The following is a 19,702-nucleotide window of genomic DNA, read 5'->3' on the forward strand; positions in this document are numbered from 1 at the left end:
TGGTAAAGAGCAAGTGAACAATAAGAAATGAAGCTAAGAGAAAGAAGTGCCATGGTTTTAATATAAATGGGGTCAATAATTCTAGACTTTAAACTAGAGGTAGGAGGCTACAGAAACATGTTAAGCAAGATGTGACATCATCAGATTTGAATTTTCTAAAACTCTTTCTGGAAATATTATGATTTATTAATTATAAATCATGAAAGAGAAACATGGAGGGACGAACTAGATATCAGAGCAGTTAATTCAGGGAATGATTGTAGTTTGACCTTGGAGTGATGACAGCATAAACAAACAAAGCAAATGAGATGCAAGTGGTAGTGAGGAGAAGAATAGACAGAATTATCCGGATGACTGTCTGTACGATATGGTGGATGGAAGCAAGTGGAAAATAATTCAAGAGACTGCCTCCCCAGATGCACTACTGCAAGACTGCATTACCAGCTCTCACAAGGTTAAGTCAGGAGGAGGATGAATTCCAGATCAGATCAGCCTGTAATACATCATGAAACCCTGGCCTAAAGACTGTAGGATGGCAGTCTACCTGCCTTTAACAGAAAAACAGAAAAATGAATCTTTTTTTAAAAAAATGAGTCTGCCAAACTGGACAGCAAAAAGACTATGGGACATCAACTCCACTCCAACAACTATAGGCAACTGCGTAAAGCTAGGAGCAGGAAAATAGCTCCTCACTAAGGAAGACCACATCAATTCATCAGTTAGTTAATTTTCTAGTGCCAAACAATCACCACCGAAATCATGCATGCAATTAATGTTATTGACTGCAATAAGTTACATTTAGAAATAAATGCATGCAATAATAATTGATGAAAAAGGAGGTCATAAATTGGAAGGAGAGCTGAAAAGGGTTTATAGGAGGGCCTGGAGAGAGGAAAGGGAAGGTCAAAACAGTTAAATTATAATCTCAAGATTAAACATATAAACAAATACGCTAAAACAAACAAGAATGGTTACATGAGACTGAGGATATAGCTCAGTGAATAAAGCACTTGCTGGACAAGCATGAAGACTAAAGTTTGAATCCCCTGTATCCATTTAACAAGCCAGACATATCTAGGGGCAATCTATAATCTCAGAACTTGAAGGCAGAGACAAGCATTCTTGAGAGCTGGACTAGATGGAAATGGCAGGCCTCTGGTTCCATGAAAGAATCTGCCTCAATAAGCAACTGATTATTGAGCAAGTTATATATGTATTATATATAACTATATCATTTAATAAAACATATATAATTTAAAGAACATATATAATTTTATTTGTTGTAATTATATATAATTAAAGATAAAATATATTTGTATCTATATATGCAAATTCCTTTTAATATAATCTCTGATCTAATTTTTCATATTCTCTCAATTTTGTTAATGGAATAAGTAAGAATTGAAAAGTATGTAGCTCTATCAATATCACAGAGACAATGCCAGCTGGATAGAATGTATAAAAGAAAACATTAAGGAGAAACAAAATGTCACAGTGCCTGAAGATGTCCAAGAGTTCTGGTGGTGTTCTAAAAGTCACTCCAAGATAGTTCAAGTAATTTAGTCCTCAGTGAAAAGAGTGGCAAGGACATTTTAAAGGACAGATTTCACAGACAGGGCACCAACACCAGCTATGGCTTTCACATACTGCCAGCCATTCTATAAAGTGCTGTGTTGCATGACTAAGATCCTGAAACGCTATACAGTTCTTCAGAGAGAGCATAATACATGGCCTGTGATATTTTTACCAGGTTTATTCGATGAGAACAAGCAAGGTGCCTCAACATGCTTGTCACACGTGGAATAGATAGAAGTGCAGCTCTTATAATGTTCTGAGGAAGTCTAACCATGAATTTCCAAGGCCAGGGACACAACAAAGGTAAAAACCAACCAACAACAACATGAACAACCATGTTCATTTCCAGTGAGCCCGTATCACAGGTCTTCACTTTGGTCAGGGAATAAAGATTCTTTAGGTAAGATGAAATTTTCCCAAAAAATGAAGTATGAGGTACAAAACACTGTTGTCCTAAAATCAGAAAATTCTATACACACCCCTCAGCCTGTGTTTGGAAGTAAATAAAAGGAAATCAGAAACTGTGTGTAGTTAAAGATAGACAAGAAGCACTGATAGCAAGTTCCTCAGAACTAGCTCTGACATAGGAAACTGACATTTTTTTTTCCAGTAATAGCTTTATTCTGTAAGAAAGCAACCTGCTGACTAGCCCCAAAGCCGTGGACTGGTCAGCCATGTAAACATTTATGTGTTCTCTACTGAAACCATAAGGGTGGGCGTTTTGAATTAAAGTGTCTGTATAAAAATTAGTTTTTATTTTACTACAACCCGTTATATTTGATAGAACTATACATCTTTTTAGAAGCCAGTTTTATTATTTTGTTTTGTCGGTTTTCTCTTTTGAGACTTTTTGTTCACTTTAAGTAATCTTATAAATGAATGTCAAATATTCTATGCTCCTTATAGCTTTGATGCAGTGATAAAGGGACATTAGTAGGCTTTCCTAGAACAGTCATCTTCTAGTACCTACTATTGTGTTATGCCTCCAAATGCATTCTATGCACACATGACATACCAACATCATAGACATCTCTCTCACATAAACATTAGATCTCGTCATTCCTTCGCTTTGGGAAATTTGATGTGTTCCTTATATATCCAAAGAAAATTCAAAGGGCCTTGGCCTAGAATTCAAATCCACCTTCATTGTAATTATAATTTAGCTCTGTTATATTTGTCTATGGCTGCACTGATGTAGTACAAATAAAAAAAAAGAAAAACAGAGATAGATATTGGGGTTCAAGGTGAAGATCTAAAAAGTAAAGCAGCCAACCACTCGAGAGACCTTTTACCTCTACCAAATCTTGAGACCAAAAGGTTGAGATCCTGTCTCCAGGAATCTTCAGATTCCACATTCCAGTGACTTCCTGTTTCTTCCTCTTTATACTGCTTTCTCTGTCCAACCATATCACTCCTGTCTCTACTTCTCTAGTACTGGGATTAAAGTGTGTGACTCCCAAACACTGGATTAAAGACGGGAGCCACAAACACCTGGATTTGTTTCTAGATTGATTTTGTGTAGCCCAGGGTGGCCTTGAACTCAGAGATTCCTCTGACTCTGTCTTCCAAATCCTGGGATTAAAGGTGTGTGCCACCACTGCCTGGCCTGTATGGGCTGACAAGTGTGGCTGCTTTGCCCTCTGATCTTCAGGCAAGCTTTATTTATTAAAACACAAATAATATGTCTCTATACTCCGACCTTTGTTTTTTTCTACAGAAACACCACCTCACAAATAAAGCTGTACAAAAGTATCTTGAAATTAACTTCCCTGAAAATGTTCTATACATCCTCAAGTATAAACTGAATAGATTTTTTTCCTAGCGTGTTTCTAAACCCTAGAGCAGTTTTTCCTATTCTAGCTGTACCAGGGATTTCCCAGTTCATTCCACTTAGAGCAAATCTTTCTCCTTTAACTTCATATGTGCTTCTTCAAAGGCATTTGTCTATGACTCTGTTTCTGTTAACAACTATGTTTTAAGTTACCAGAACTGTGTCTAATTTATTTACATTTCTCTTCTCCCCTTGCCTAATATGGCATGGTACTTTGCATAAGGTAGACATTAAATAGTCTAAATTGAACCAAATACTATTTGATGAATGATATTCTAGGGCGTGACTAGTCCATATTAGGCCTAAGTACATGAACACCTTAATTACTAGGCCACTTCCCTTCTCAATCATTACACATTTTCTGTAAAAAACAATGTGCATATTGAATTCAATTCATGCTTCCTTTTGCTTTCCTTCAACAAAAGATTATAATTATTAGGAGTCCTATGATGATCAAATATACATTGCAATAAAGAAGAACTGTGGACATGTTCCTTAGTCAATGGCAAACCTGCTCTGTGTTAATCACAGAGATTGCTGACTTGGTTTTACCCTTAATTATATGCAACATAGCAGATAACCATCAATTCTCTTATATTACAGAGGACAGTAAGGCTATAGATGGATTAAGTGATATTTTCAACTTCCTATTAACTACTAGAGAAGAAAATAAAAATTATATATTTGACTATAGAATTGACATATTTTAAACTACCACACAGCCCTGCAGGTCTGCAAGATTGGAATAATATACAAATGCATATAAAAAGATGGTGAAACAATTTCATATCTGTATTCACTAGTCAACTCAGGCAGAAATTAATGCTAGAAAGAAACATTGGATAAATGTATTCATTTATACTGTCTAGACAACTCGTATCCTAAACTGTAAAGTATTGCTATCAGAGGTTCATTTAAAATATGACCTTCCTTGATGCATATCACACATCATTCACTCTATGAAAGAGTTAACAATGAACTGACTTCATCAATAGAGCACTGAGCTATCTTTATACATATTTTCCAAAGGAAGAAACAAAGCAGAGCTATCATATATACATATATATGTTTCAGACTTTTATTCATATACTCTCATAATGTTTTGCCAGCACGTTGTAGTAGAGAAAGTTTCTGAATCAAACACATGCATCATTTGCTTTTGCTCACACTGACTTCAAGCCTATAAGTAAGTCACTTTCCCTCTGAAGAAGCTAGTGCCGCAGACTGTCAGTCATCCCAGATGGAAAAGAAAAAAAAATGGGATTTTTAAAAGTCCAAATCTAAATCACAGTTTGTACCTTTCTTAAACATAATCTGTGCCCCAGAATTAATATTTACATACAGTAAATCAAATGACTACGGATCATAAAATTTTACTGTTGAGTAGAAAATTATTGTATTTCATTTTAGCTCTTTCATTTTGACTTTTATCTCTCTCTTCTGTTGGTTTGTCAAACCTGTAACACATAGCAATCTCTATGTTCTTTGCTTTTTTTCTTTAATTTTATCTAGATAACATTTATGGCTCAGCTGTTAAAAGCTAGACTCAAAACCAAAACTATATTCTTCTCTTTAGCCTCAGAAGCTCTCTGCTGACAGATGACAAGAGAACCTTTGAAGACAGCACTGCTAGGTGGAGTCTGACCAGCTCCAGTCAAGTGACTAGCTGGCGCCTCTAAACTATAAGTAGCATACATTTCCCCTGGTCTTTTACTCATGATTTTGGCAAAATAGGTTCTGTATGAAAATATTCCCTAAAATGAAGAGTTTCATGATACAGAAACCATTCTGAGAATTAAAGGGATTATATCATGAAGACATCTTTGCATGATGCTTGGCACACCATTAATTATCAGTAGCTAATATCCATTGCTTCTTCTGTCTCTGCTATTATTTCTCCTTGTCCAATTGTAGTCACTATGGTGCTCATATCTCTGTGGTCTGTGACTGCGTCTTAAGGCTCTGCTCCTGGTATTGGTTTACTACTACCATTGTTACTTCTTCTGCTGTTCGTGCCTTTATTTATACTCTGGCTAATGCATTTTCTTCTAGTAAGTGGGGCATCCAACTGAACTGGAATTTGAAATGTCTTGTGGAACTGGGAAATGCCTCCTTAGTATTCTCAATTCCTCTTAATGACATAGTTGGTTCAGCTGGGTTATCCTTGATCCCTAAATCTTTAAGAAAAAAATAGCCATTTGACAAAGATACTGCAATATATTTATTCAGATCGGGGACTCTGGGTCTCTGGCCCTTTCCCTTCCTGAGATCACTCTCTGACAGGCTGATGTCTTGTAAGATATGCATTAAGGTTTTCCATTAACATAAATATTTGAAAGCTTATATAACAAAAATATCATTCAATATTGCATGATGATAACTAACTTCAATATTGAGTTAGGAGAAGGGTACATGAGTACTGAGAATTGTAGTGATAAACAAAATGTTAAATTCCGTTAACAATTCTATAATGAAAAATATTAGGTTTTCCTCTTGTACAAATGTCAGTGGAATAGTGAAAAAATAATTAACTTTTCATAACCATTTGAACTTTAAAGTGCCCAATAATGATTTTTAGGATTTGTTCCTTGTGGAAAGCCCTTGGGTGAAGGAGGCTTTCACCTACCATTTTTCATACATGGAGATAAGGCAGTTTAACAGTGGTCAAAATATAATTAGATTTCTCAGTCTAGGCGTTGCTAACATATTGTTAGGCCAATTGAAGCCTGCCTGCCTCTGAAAGGCAAACAGAATACAGGGGTTAAGATTTATATTTATTAGTGAATCAACACCACTGTTGATAGCATTCCAAGTCAGCAGAGCCTGATATCAATACTTTGGGTAGGCAAACACACATGCATTGCCCTCCTCTGCACACATATAACATTGACACACTAAATGAACAAAAATTCTTCTGTCCCCGTTAATTTTGAACTAACTAATTCTCTGAGGAGTTTTTTAGGGAATGTCACATCACACTCTTCCTCCTTTCTCAACTAGACTGCACATCTTTGTGATTTATCCCTCAGCCTGCCCAACCAGTTTTTCCCATTGTGATACTTCTGGGTGACTCAGATTGACAATCTTAGAGACCGAACTTGCCAGGGGTACAACTACTCATTTTTAAGGTGCCCCCATAACATCCAAAGGTGACTATTAAGATACAATAAATCCAGTATTTTAAGGTTACCAATATCAAGTTCAAAACCATGTGATTACCTCTATTTCAAAAATACATATCAATGTGATTATGCACTTCCTACACCCAGAATATGTTCCAATCTAAAGTATCAATTCTTGGAGGTACAGATGCTGAGCTGTAGCATTAATAGCATTCTGGGGAGGGAAATTGGCAGTGAAGGATCTCAGCAGTAAGGTAGGGAAAGTGGTATATGATGATCCCTTGTGCCATCCATTACAACTTGCTGTGAACCTTAAAACATCTCTAAAAAATAGATTATTAAACGTACAGATTGATCTGGCCTGAATTCATAGCATTCATACAGTTCCCACTAACAATGTATGACATAATAGTTACTCATGCTTAGGACAGGGAAGTCTTATCAGTGTGACAATTTTTGACATATTTCTCAATAACAACAAAAATTTCCACTGAGTATACATGTAGTCATTGGATAATCTAACTGAAGTTTCTTACTTGCCTTTGGTACAAGCTACTTACTTGTAATGGGGAAATCTCGTAAAATTCCTAAGTCCTATTACAGTCACTTGGTTTCGATGACTTTTGTCATTACTCCCATCACAGGATTACACAGTCATTACCATTTCTCTATTCGTCTCATTTAAGCAGTGGTTATTAATCATAGCTACACTAAGAGTCCTTTGAAAAGTTTCCAAAAAGTACAAAAGGCAGAGTCCCAGACCTAGGGATTATTACTTAATTGACTAGTGATATTTGGTTACTGTTATTTTAACTGCCAGGATAATCATAAGGAATAGGTAAAGCAGGGTTCATTGAAATTGTTCCAGAATAGGAGTGCCAATTTTACTTGAATTCTTCCACCTAAGACAAACAATATCCTCCAGAGTATATAAATGAATTGAAAAAATAATAGAGTGAGTGTTAAGATCTATGAAGTCAACAATTAGTCCTGACCGCCAGTTCTAGAGACACTTCCTGAGACCCACAAAGTAGGAGTGAATCGACTCTCAAGTTGCACTTTAAACTTAACGTGTTCCTCATGACAAGTCCACTTTCACATGTACACACTTCTCTCTTTCTCCCTCCTCTTTTCTCTTTCACTCTCTCTGTCTCTTCTCTCTCTCTCTCTCTCTCTCTCTCTCTCTCTCTCTCTCTCTCTCTCTCTCTCTCTTTCTCCTGGGGAGTTGTTAAGTTTAGCAACAACTGCCTTTACCTACTGAATCATCTCACCAGCTCATACCAGTAAATATTTTATAACATATTTATTATGTCATCAACTTACATCAATGGTCACTTTCTTCAGTGGTGTACACATGTGTAAGTTACTCTTGAGTCTATCAATTACCCTTCATCTATGTTCCTGCAAATAATCATATTTAAACTCATTGGTTCACACACAGAGAAAGAAAGAAATTAGCATAATTTCAGAAGAGGGATGGGTTTAGCAGGATTGGGAAGAGGGCATGAAAGAATAATGAGGTATTAATATGATAAAATATTATTATGCATATGTATGGAAATGTCATAATGAAACACACTATTATGTAGGAGTAAAGTTTATTGAAATAAAACATTAAAATAAAATTTTAGGAATGTTTCTCACCTATATTTTGAAAAAGTTATTTTTAAAATATAAAGTTTTGTTTTTTTTTAAGAATTCTATATATATATATATATATATATATATATATATATATATATATATACAATATACAACCCCAGCTCCTCCCTCTGCTTAACTCAGACCCATCACACAACACCTCAATTCTTGACCTCTCTTTTTATAACCCAACAAAAAAATTGAGCTTCTTATAAAATTATGAATAGTGTGGTATAAATGATACATTTGTAGTCAAGAACGCCACTGACACTTATTCTTTGTACCCTGAATAATTGTGATATGTGTATATATAATATATATGTATACATGTGTATATGTCTACATTTTTGTATGTGTTTGTATGTGTGTGCATGTGTATATTTAGAAAGTTTATGAAACAGTTGGTTTCTAAATGACTCTTTCAAACATGTTTAGTGTTAGTTTTTCTTTCCTGCTATATGCTACCTTCTCAATTGTCTCTACATTACACCTTTCTCTTCATATTCTTCTTTCTTTCTTTACATCACATTCTAAATATTGAATTTTCCCATTGTACAATAGATATCACTTGCCCTATTTTACAGATGGAAATCAAAGAATCCAAAGCATGATTCAAATGTCTCAAATACACATGACTAGGTAGTAAGAGCAAAAACTGGTCACTGGTTTACTTAAGGTATCAAAAACAAGTAAATTAGTATCTTTACTTGACCATGGAAACTTCAGCCCTGTTACATAGAAACCTTCACTTGAAGAGTTCTTCAGATGTGTCTAGGACCGATTCTTTCCCTCTGTATATTCCAAGAACCTTTGCTCAACTCTATTACATGGCTAAGATATTTTAAACATTCTTCTTACTTCTGTATCATAGTTTCAAATGTATGTTACAGAAGGATATTAATAAACTCATTATATAAGTGTAAATGATACATTGTGTCAGAACAGTCTATTATTTTAGACTACTTTAAGATTCCAAGTAAAATTTAGAGTTCAGCTAAAGTATCTGTATAGGTATGTATTGTTTTATATATGTTTTATATATGTATATATAAATATACTTTTTATGTATAAGCAATATGTATAAACATAAATATTACATACTTTATTTTGCTACTCAGAAATAAAATGACATCTAGAATATTTAGATACTTAGACTTCATAGGCAGTTTTGAAAATCTGAGTAGAAAGAAAACAAAAAAATCTGTTCTATAGTGGCAGAATAAAAGCTCTCAAATACCTCCAAAAGTGGTAAAAGAAATATACTCCATCACAGCATTGAGGATTCAAAATAGGAATATTTGCTGTCCCATTCTTCTTTTGATTATTTAAGTTTGCCTGCATAATGTTTTATTACCTTATACAGAATATTGTAGCTACTCCTATCAGTCACTACAATTTAAAAAGGAGTAACATAGGTCCTGATGAGGAGCAAAAGGAGGGAGATCATGAGCAAGGAAGTCAGGACTGTGAGGAGTGCATTTACCCATTGAGACGGTGGGACAGATCTAACGGGAGACCACCAAGTCCAGTTGGAATGGGACTGATGGAACAGGAGACCAAACCGGACTCTCTGAATGTGGCTGACGGTGGAGGAGGACTGAGAAACCAAGGACAACGGCGATGAACATGAACTCTACAGCATGGATGGGCTCACTGTGAGCCTTGTCAGTTTGGATGCTCACCTTCCTGGACTTAGGGGGAGCTGGGAGGACCTTGGACTTAACATAGTGAAGGGAACCCTGATGGCTCTTTGGCTTGGAGAGGGGCGGAGTGGGGGTATGGGTGGAAAGGAGGGGAAGGAGAGGGGAGGAGGAGGGGAGGAGATGGAAATTTTTAATAAAAAAAAGGAGTAACATGCAAAATCATCATAAAAAAGAAAGACAAAACGGGTTGGGGCTCTTTTAATTGGCAGAGTAATTTTAGAATGGGCCAGGCTTTGCCTTCTATTCCTGGCACTGCAATACTATTAAATAAATAAAAATAAAGATAGTAACAAGTCATTGACAGAGCAGAAGTAGTGGCAATGGGAAGGAGGGTGAGGAGATCGAGGACAAATCCAGCTCCTCTTCAGAGCAGTTTTCATACAAAAGAGCACAGGCTGTCTGATAAGCAAGTTAATTTTAGCCATTAGTAAGTGAGAGAGCTCTGTGTTCTCAGGCCCATGGAGAAAGCTGAAAAAGAGCCAAAGTTTGGCAAACAGAGTAAGTCTTGTTGTCTTTGTATAAGCAGCTCGTTTATATTTTCCAGGGAAGACAGGTTTATTTCCCCCTACTGTTTGGGTCATTAGGAAAAGACAACCTAAGAAATTAGTCTAAAATCATATATCTATCAAGATATAACATTAAATCATAAAGATGATAAAAAAATATTTACTACAGACATTAACTCAGTATAGTCTTTGGCTTATTCCATTAGGTTTATTGCTTGTTTTCCTAGTGAACCCCAATAAGAGGTTTGAAGGATCGCAGACCATGAACATAAGTAGGTTAATAAGAGCATGCCTATGCGACAGTGAGCTTGTATTGCCTGTGGACAGTCCTTATTCAGTTATTGAATTATTTCAGCAGGCTATTGACATAGATACTAACGAATACCACTCTGACAACTTCTGGAGTATAATTTATTTTTTCAGATCTACAATGTTTAAAAGGAAAAATACTGTAAACATAGCAACAATGAACTACCCTAAAGCAGGTGGGTAACGGGAATTCCATTTCCGTTAAAGCTAAATTGGAAAAGTAAGCACATATTAACTGAAATATGCTGGATGCAGAGTTGGATCCAAACATAACCTGTCTACTCTCCATTTATCTGAATAACTTTTTTAGAGCTTGAAGTACATATAGTTTTGAAATAAAAAAAAAAAAGGGTGACCAAGTGGAAGCAGTATTTTTACAAGTCTGTTGCTATCTCCATTTTAATGGGCTTTCAGAATCTTATAAGAAATTCACATTTGGCATTGCACTTGTACGTACTGAGAGTAAACTGCGCATAGTCACATAAGAGTCATAAACTGAAGAGATGAAACCTGGAACAAGACAAAAGTAGGATGATTTTAAAATATAAAAATAGGCTTACAAATCCTAGAAGGCTTTTCTTTTTTCCACCCTGCCCCCTTGGCAGAATGAAAGTGAGAGGCAATCCTCAGTACTAAAAGAAACTGAAGACATGAATTAATAATTATCAAAAATTGGTAAATGTGACCAACTTCTTTATAAATACCTTTCCAAAACATGCTGTGGCTAATGGCTTAGAATGCAAGAGACTAGACGAGGGCAAAAGCAGTAAAAGAGGCTTTCATAGCAGGGACACAATTTACACACCAAACACAAGTGCAGTCATTTCAGCAGGCACGCTGTTATCCATCCTAATTATTGCAATAAATGAACCACTGGCCATCCCATTTAAAAGATTATCGAAGACCGGATGTTTACCAACGATCAGAAGGAAAAGTTTTATGTTAAATTAAAGCAACAGCTAAATTAGAAATGAGGCCGTAAAGCTGATGAAATATTTTTTTTTTTTTTACTGAGTAAACAGGGAGCCTTCGTCTTTGAACACTGTATTTATTTGACCCTGTTATCAATAATTTTGTTAAGTTATACAGCTGAACAATACACAGATAAGAGACTGGATTTATAGAAAATGTCCTCTCTTAGTGACAATAACTAAACAGGAGTGCTTAATAGTGTGCTTTGGCTAGCGAAGAGTCAACTAACTAGAGTCTCAGCATATAAGCACTGTGTCTCCTCACACAGCTTCTTTCCCAATGTGCCCAGGACGAGTCATATCTGCAGCACATGGACAATTCTAGAAGGCAAATTCCCCACCTCCAAGCCAGAAATAATGAATGTGAACTCTAGGGACTGGGCCAAAAAGTCCATTTGAACAATCTCTGTGGTCATTCCAATGTATGTCCAGGTTTGAGAACCACCAGACTAACGCATTATAAGATACAGAGAAATATATATTCTTCACTGATCTCTGGCCAGAACCAACCCATTCAGTACATTGGTTGAATTGCTGTAGTTGCTCACAATATATTTCCAGTACTCTCAGTCTCATTAGGTATTCCAAATCATTGTTGGTATTTTGGTGTACTAGCAAATAAATTTCATTTGCACCATTTTTTTTTCAGCTGTTTTAAAACGTTTAATCTAAATGATTTTTTACTTGCAGTTAGAATAAAATTTCATGTGGGCGAACAACTGAGGAAAAGAAACAGATACAAAATAAGGCTTGGAGAGGAGAGAAGCTGTGGTCCCACTTAATTTTAGTCCGACTCCCACTACAGGTGATTATCCAAAGCATCGCCATGTCTTCCACAGGAGAATTTAACTTAACATTGCTATTTGGACTCTGCGCTCTTTGTCTTTGATTCCATCTCTGCGGATTAAGCCCGCCACAACTGTACAGCATGTTTTTGCCTTTCTTTCGGACTTAACCAGGCTTCACTCATTTAAGTTCTCTCCCTCCCCTTTTGCTCGCCACTTGTCTTATTTTCACCCCATACATTTTTTTGTTGTTGTTGTTTAAATATTGCATAAGTACAAAATTGCTGAGCTGCTTAATCTAAACCCTGCTGCGCCCTGTTCTCTGCTGTAGTATACTCCTGGGGCTTCTTGAGCAGCTGCTCTCCTGAACATTTTCAAAGCAGATCTCAGTCTCACTAATTTTATCCAGCACAGCAGTCATACTCAGCGGCGGCCTCACAACTGTCAGTTAAGCTTCTTGCCTTGCCAGTCTTTCTCCAGATTCTCTTGAGCTTTTCTTGGACTTTGGTAGAAAGCTACCCAGCTGTCCCTGCTTCATTTCCCATTTCATTGCTCTTACCTGGCACACCTGAGTCAAGCTGAGGCAATGAGAATCCTTTCCCTGTGAATTTAAAATCAGAATTAGCCAAAACCAGGTTGGTGATTGTTTTGAGTGAGAACAACAACAACAACAACAACAAAACCCCTAAATTTAAGTATGAATGGATGTCATTTTCCCTTATTACCAATAAACGATTGTACACAGAAAAATAGAAGATAAATATATAGACAACCAATAGATAAAGAGAATGAACTCTAAAAAGGGAGAAGAGGAAGCTGACGCTGCTCCTGCCCTCATTTCTGATTCGGTCACTAGGCAGCCTTCTACCTTCTATAGTGTCCCTCACTTATATGTTTCCCATTAACGTAACTATGGTGACAAATTATAAACGATCTCTGTGGAACATGGTCAATAATATCAAATTCATATTTACCTCACCAGTTACAAAAAAACCCCTATTTTCTGCATTAACAAAAAGTGCCACTATATAGAGCAGGCCTGGCAAGGCCATTGTGAGGGGTTCAGCAGAGAAAATTGGCTACATCTGTAAACTGTTTCCATAGTATAAGGAATAGCTTGATGCAGTTTGCATATGGCCACAGTTGATATAAAGTTGATATAAAGCTGATATAAAGTGGGAAAGGTACGGTATTACCTAAAACCAATTTTGTTTTGACAGTGAATCTAGATGTGGCTGCAGACGCTCTGGAAGCGTCGTTCTAAGAGCATACTCTGTAATTCTAAACTATGGAGCATTATTTCCGTCTGTGCCGTGAGGAATTTGCTACATGCCTCATTTCTGATTTTTTTTTTTTCTGACAAGCTCCAAAATTTCCTCTTACATTCAGGTTTATAAATCACCATGGAAGGGAGGAGTCTCAGGGAATCTCTGACACCTCAGGAAATGTCAACTATAACAGCAAGGTGGAGAGCTGCCCAGGGACCAGCTGAAGGGGACAGGACAGACAGAGAGTACTGTGGGCAGTGGGTATTTATCAGGAACTGTGGGGCAGCGTTCTCCAGACTGGAGCACACACAAGCTTCAGGACACCTAAGCTGACCTCATCTCTCCCTACCCCACATCCATTTTGTGTAACAATCTCAGGTGCCAACACACAGGAAATGAGACATGCATCATGGGCAGTCATGGAGAAAAAGAATAGAACAAAGCACAGCCAACCTACTGCCCCAATACTCTGTATTTTAGAGTGGCTTCATTTATCTAAGAACTAAATCTGAATTCTCTCACCTGTGTATGTTTTACATGTAACCTCAGAGTATTTACTTAGAGCACAATAGCTGGCTACTGGCTCGGCACTCTTGAGAAATGAACTGATCTCTTTCGTAAAAACACATGCACCATTTGCCCTAGTAGCAGTTAGACTTGTTTTGTGATTTGGACAGACTCATAAGGCCTTGGGACACATGCCATTCAGCTCATAAACTGAAAGTATTTTTTTTTTTACTCAAATCAGTCCTGCTTCAATACTTGATGAATAAGGTCAGTTAAAACACCCCAGGATTGTGGCTTACTTCCCTGCAGGTGTTTCTTGCATTTTTAAATTTTAAAACGTACAAGTTTATACCTCTTCTTAATTTTATTATCTTTCTTTCTGATATCTTTTTTGTCCTGTTTCTTAGTTGTTTCTTTATAAACATGTTGACATACATTTTAATGTCTAATATCTTTTAAATTAACTTTTTCCTACCTGGGAACAAAATGTCAGACACAAAAGAAGGATCAGAAACCAGGACAATTTGGAATTCTTAATCCCAAAGTATATTCTAAAAGTATGAAGCCATTACTCCAAAAGCCTATCATCTGAGAGTCATTTCATGAGTGCTGTTTCTACAAGGTACAGAGACAAAGGCCATGCAGAGACCGAGGCACGGTGGAGCCTCTCTGAATTCTGTGAGTTATGCAAATGTTTCGTGTGAATCCAAAATAAATGAAAATCAACACTGTTGTTCTGAGAGTTTCTAGATGTCATGGTGTTTAGCTCAGCTACACTGCTCCGGTGAATCTTCAGCAAAGAAGAGAGGCATAATATTTTTGCATGTTTTAAGCAGCAGCTTAGAGTAACAGAAATATTTTATACTATAGATAGCTAAACTTTGAAATAGTGTGTGGTTGATGAAGATGGCTTAGAAATACATATATTTTCTATATCCACTGTGGAACCCTTAACCTTCCTACACTTTTGTAGGGCAAGTTATCAAATTCAACAGAAAATTATTACAACAATAATAATGTTAGTATTGCCTTTTCCTCCCAATTAGTGATTGCCTATATCTGAATGAACTTATGATTGTGATTTGAATAATCTAAATTGAAAGTCATACTTCCTATGGAAATGAATAGTAGGTTTCTTTTATTTTTAGATGTTATGATTTTCTGTGTGTTTTTGTTTATAATGTAGAGATACAGTTCTAGAAGGAACTAGAAAGCAAATAACCCCAAACCTGGAAAATGTATCTTGTTGTGTAATATAGTTTATTGTAAACAATGTCTCTCAAACACTGGATCTCAGAATATCTTAAATTAGGCACAAGATTAAACAATATTAAGTAATTTTACTTACATCAGGAATAATCAGAATTCAATTGATTTGAGAATGGTTGAGTGAGTGTAAGCATACATCATCTACTAATTGATTTGATCAAAGTCTAATAATTAAGACTGCATGAAAATTCTAGAAAATTTTCCTAGGAAAAATTTCCTAGGAATAGTGTGACAGAAACATGCAAAATAATCTACTCAACAAAGCATGATCTGCTTCTAGCCTCAGAAATCAAGAATAGTGAAGCTTGAAGCCCTGTTTCCTCAGTTTCCTCCCAAGTCCTTTTAGTACCATAGCATATAGACTTCTTATATTAATATATCTATGCTCTACTGTTCACAATTTGGTGATATTTTAAAGGTTTATGCACAAATCACTTAACCCATCAATCAAAGAGCAATCTAAGCAACCTCGTCTTACGTGACTGATACTTGAATACTATAAAAATGGAGAATCACTTTAATTCTGCCTGTAAGTTTATTTTAAGTCAGAATGTTATTCACATGTCTTAGGAAAGGAAGGAAAAAGAATTAACAAACAAAAAGGTGTACAGTTGTCATCAAATCTTTAAAAAAATAATATCTCCTTTTGTGTCCTGGTTTCTTAATTCACATTAAGTTCATTAGTACTACAGACAATATAGCTGTCTACAGTTTTGGTGGTGGCACCTTTACAATAATTTTGATATTAGTAGTTTACATAATAAACAATGAAGTACTACAATCATATGAAAGCCTTTAGAGTGAAAAATGACCATTAGCTATCCTCAGGTATCTGTTACAGAGATACCCATGACTATTTTGTGCATTTGGGAGAGTATGAGCAAGCAGACATGAAATGAATCGTTAGCTATCCTCAGGTATCTGTTACAGAGATACCCATGACTATTTTGTGCATTTGGGAGAGTATGAGCAAGCAGACATGAAATGAATCGTTAGCTATCCTCAGGTATCTGTTACAGAGATACCCATGACTATTTTGTGCATTTGGGAGAGTATGAGCAAGCAGACATGAAATGAATTTATTTACGAATGTGCTCCTTTCTTTGTTTAGTATTACCAAATATATGCACATAATTCTGCCACTCTGCTTTTCTTTTAAATATTTTAGTAAATAAAGACAAACAAAATTATGACAATAAAATTTTCTACCTTGCATGGATCCCCTCCTTTTCTATTATGGTTGAGTACATTGAATATCTAACCTCTCTTCAGAAGGCCTATTATACTAAAAACTTCTCCTTAAGATGTTCATAACAATAGAAGCAAAAACAACAATAGCCAGCAATCCCAGGCTTGTCCTCGTGTTCACTTTGCTAATCACTTTCCAAACATTATTTCACCTCGTTCTTTCAACAAATGTCTCAAGTAATTGCTATTATTCTTTCCTCTGTGCAGATAAAGAAATAAACCCAGAGACAGCATGAGTACCTGCCAAATTATGTAACTTGTTTTAATTTTTTTCTTTTTATTTTCTTTTATATAATATTTAATAACGTTATTTCATTCATATCAAGTAAGTCTTATTTTTTATTGAAAATGTTTTTTCATACAATATATTCCGATGACTGTTTCAACTCCCAGAACTCCTTCCAGAACCTGCCGACTTCCAGCCCCAATCAACTCCACAACTTCTTCATCCCTTTCTTTAGAAAACATTTGACCATTAAGCCTCTTCAGTTTAAATCTTCAATAGTCAGAGATCTATAGGATGTGGTGAAAACCATTTGTAATATAATCATTAAGTTAGAAAATGAGCTCATTCTATAGATCAAAAGAACAAGCAAGAAATGCATGGTTTCTTCATTCAAAATAAGTTTTCATAAGAAAATATTTCTGTAGTCACAAAGATTTAGGTTCAATGGCTTAAAATCCAAGAAAAATCTGCAGAATTAGAAATTGTAATCTGTCATTCTTGCTGTTTTATCATAAATAATGGTGCCTGATCTTTCTTTGAAAAGCAACAAACTAAGTGAGGGACTAGCTTCTGCTTTCAGCAACCACATGCCTTCTGTCTGTTAGCAGTCGTTTATTGTCCTTTCTTTTCTAGGTCTCTTTCCTTACAGGCATGTATTCTGTATGTTTAATCAATCAGTTCTTTTGTTTCTTTGCAGGCCAATTCCAATTTCTATGCAACTTCATGTAAACTGTAAAGCATTCAATAAAGCACTAGACTACAGTCTTAGGAAAAGTTTCTTTAGCAAGAATTAGAGGCACATGTCAGGAAATGCAACTCTAAAGCACTGTGCAAGAGGACTGTCCAGACCAGCTTTTGGCTGCATAACAAGCCCTTCTCTTAAACAGAAAAAAAATGGCAAATCATAAAAGAAATCTAGTTTTAGCAAGGCATAGGGGAAAGCTTACTCTGTTCCTTGTCTAACCTAATTTCACACTCTGCTTGTATCATATTTTTTATTTCAATGTTTCAATTATTTTATTTACGGTCCACTATCACTGGGGATCTCAATCTGCAAAGTGTTACATGGTTAGCTCTTAATAATGCATAGTTATGAGGACAAATAATGTACAAATAATATGGAACAGAGATGATGAAGTGATTATTTTTATATGGCGGTGGAGCAAAATCACACAATTGTCATGGAAGAGCGCCAACCATGCTGCAGTCTAATATAACCATTGAACAAGTGAATACTTAGAGAAGCAAAATACACAGTGACTAACCCAAGTCCCATAGAGAACTAAGGCCAAGCCTTTCATTCCTTCTCCAATCTTTCACGTCACTTCATCGTCAGTCACTCAGTAGCCCAGGAACAACTATGAGCCTGAACCTTTACAGATGCTGCAGTGACCAACACTCACTTTAGATGCTAAGTCATCGAGCAGTAAGGTGCATGGGATGTTATCATAAGGTCAGTTTTCTAAGTTTTTCATTTTATTATTTGTAAAGAAATGCTATTTGATAATATGGATTTGTGGTTCTTGAATATGCACACTAGTTCTGCAGTTAAGTCTTTAGGAGATTCAGTACCCTGGAACTTCCAAATGAGCAAAAGCTAACAGGTTGGGCAATATTTTCAGAACACCGAATAAACAACCAAGAAGAGGTAAACAAAAGAAGATCTTACATTTCAAGCGTTTGAGTTTTGTTTGAAGGTTTCATTCTTTTTTTCATCTTTTCTATATTTGTGTGTGTGTGTGTCTGTGTGTGTGAACAGAAAGGATTCTTTTTTAATTTTTATTTCTACCTAACATTTCTATAATAGTCTCATTTGAAAACAGCATGAGTGACTACAACCTACCACTGTGGAAAACATGAATTACTCCCATGTTATCCTATCTACTCATGGAGAAATCACCGAACTTCTACTTTAGAAAGTTAACTGTGGTGCAAATAAGAAGCAAACTATAATGTTTCATCAGCTTGAACTATCATGAGTTAATGTGACTCTAAGTACTGGCAGATTTAACACTGGAAAAATAACGCTGCGTAGGTAATTTGTTCAGACTACCTTTGCTTGCTTTGGAGTTAAAAGAAAGAGTCTGGAATGAAAGCTTTCTAAACTGGAGATGTTGCTGAGCTTGACAGAGCATAGAACAGTATCAGTTTCTACCTGTTATTTCTCTATAACTAAGCCCACAGTGTGCTTATACATCTGTACCCACAAGTGTGCTCACACATGAGCTTCGCTTAGTAGTGAAGAACACAATTCAAGTTTCATGAACTCTGAGTTTGAAAAGAAAAATCCACCATTCACCAGAAAACAGAGACAGATGTTTGCTCTGGGATTACAGGCCTGTGAGGAAGCAGGGTCTAAAGTCTAGTGATAGGAATCATGGGAAATAGAGGAAAGAGATAAGGATATAAGTTACAGAGGGGGATAAAGCTAGACAAAAATTTAGTCTGAGGAGTAATGTTCTAAACTCATGATAATGGATTTAATTAAGTGCTACTTATTGATGTGGGATTTCCCTCTGTATGCTTGATTACCATTAATGAATAAAGAAACTGCTTTGGGCCTATAGCAGAGCTATAGGGGAACAGAGCTAGGCAGAGAAAAATAAACCAAATGTTGGGAGAACGAAGGAGGAGTTAAAGAGAAGCTAGGTAGCCCCACTGGAGACAGACTCCGGAACTTTAGCTGGTAAGCTGCAGCCACATAGAAATAAACAGATTACTAGAAATTGGTTAAATTAAGA

At 36.1% G+C, this 19,702-nt stretch overlaps 1 protein-coding gene across 4 annotated transcripts in view; it reads right to left on the bottom strand.

Moving 5' to 3' along the window:
• Positions 1-19,702, bottom strand: part of Alcam (activated leukocyte cell adhesion molecule) — a 187,815-nt gene that overhangs the window by 153,620 nt on the left and 14,493 nt on the right. For 2 of the 4 annotated variants that reach the window (XM_038345119.2, XM_038345120.2), the window contains exon 2: positions 13,003-13,044. The exons of the other annotated variants lie outside the window; for them this stretch is intronic. In XM_038345119.2, coding sequence (XP_038201047.1) covers positions 13,003-13,044 — 42 coding nt within the window. The remainder of the gene's footprint in view (positions 1-13,002; positions 13,045-19,702) is intronic. 4 annotated transcript variants of the gene reach the window in all.

The sequence above is a fragment of the Arvicola amphibius genome, chromosome 10 (assembly GCF_903992535.2).
Source record: "Arvicola amphibius chromosome 10, mArvAmp1.2, whole genome shotgun sequence".
Classification (NCBI taxonomy): domain Eukaryota; kingdom Metazoa; phylum Chordata; class Mammalia; order Rodentia; family Cricetidae; genus Arvicola; species Arvicola amphibius.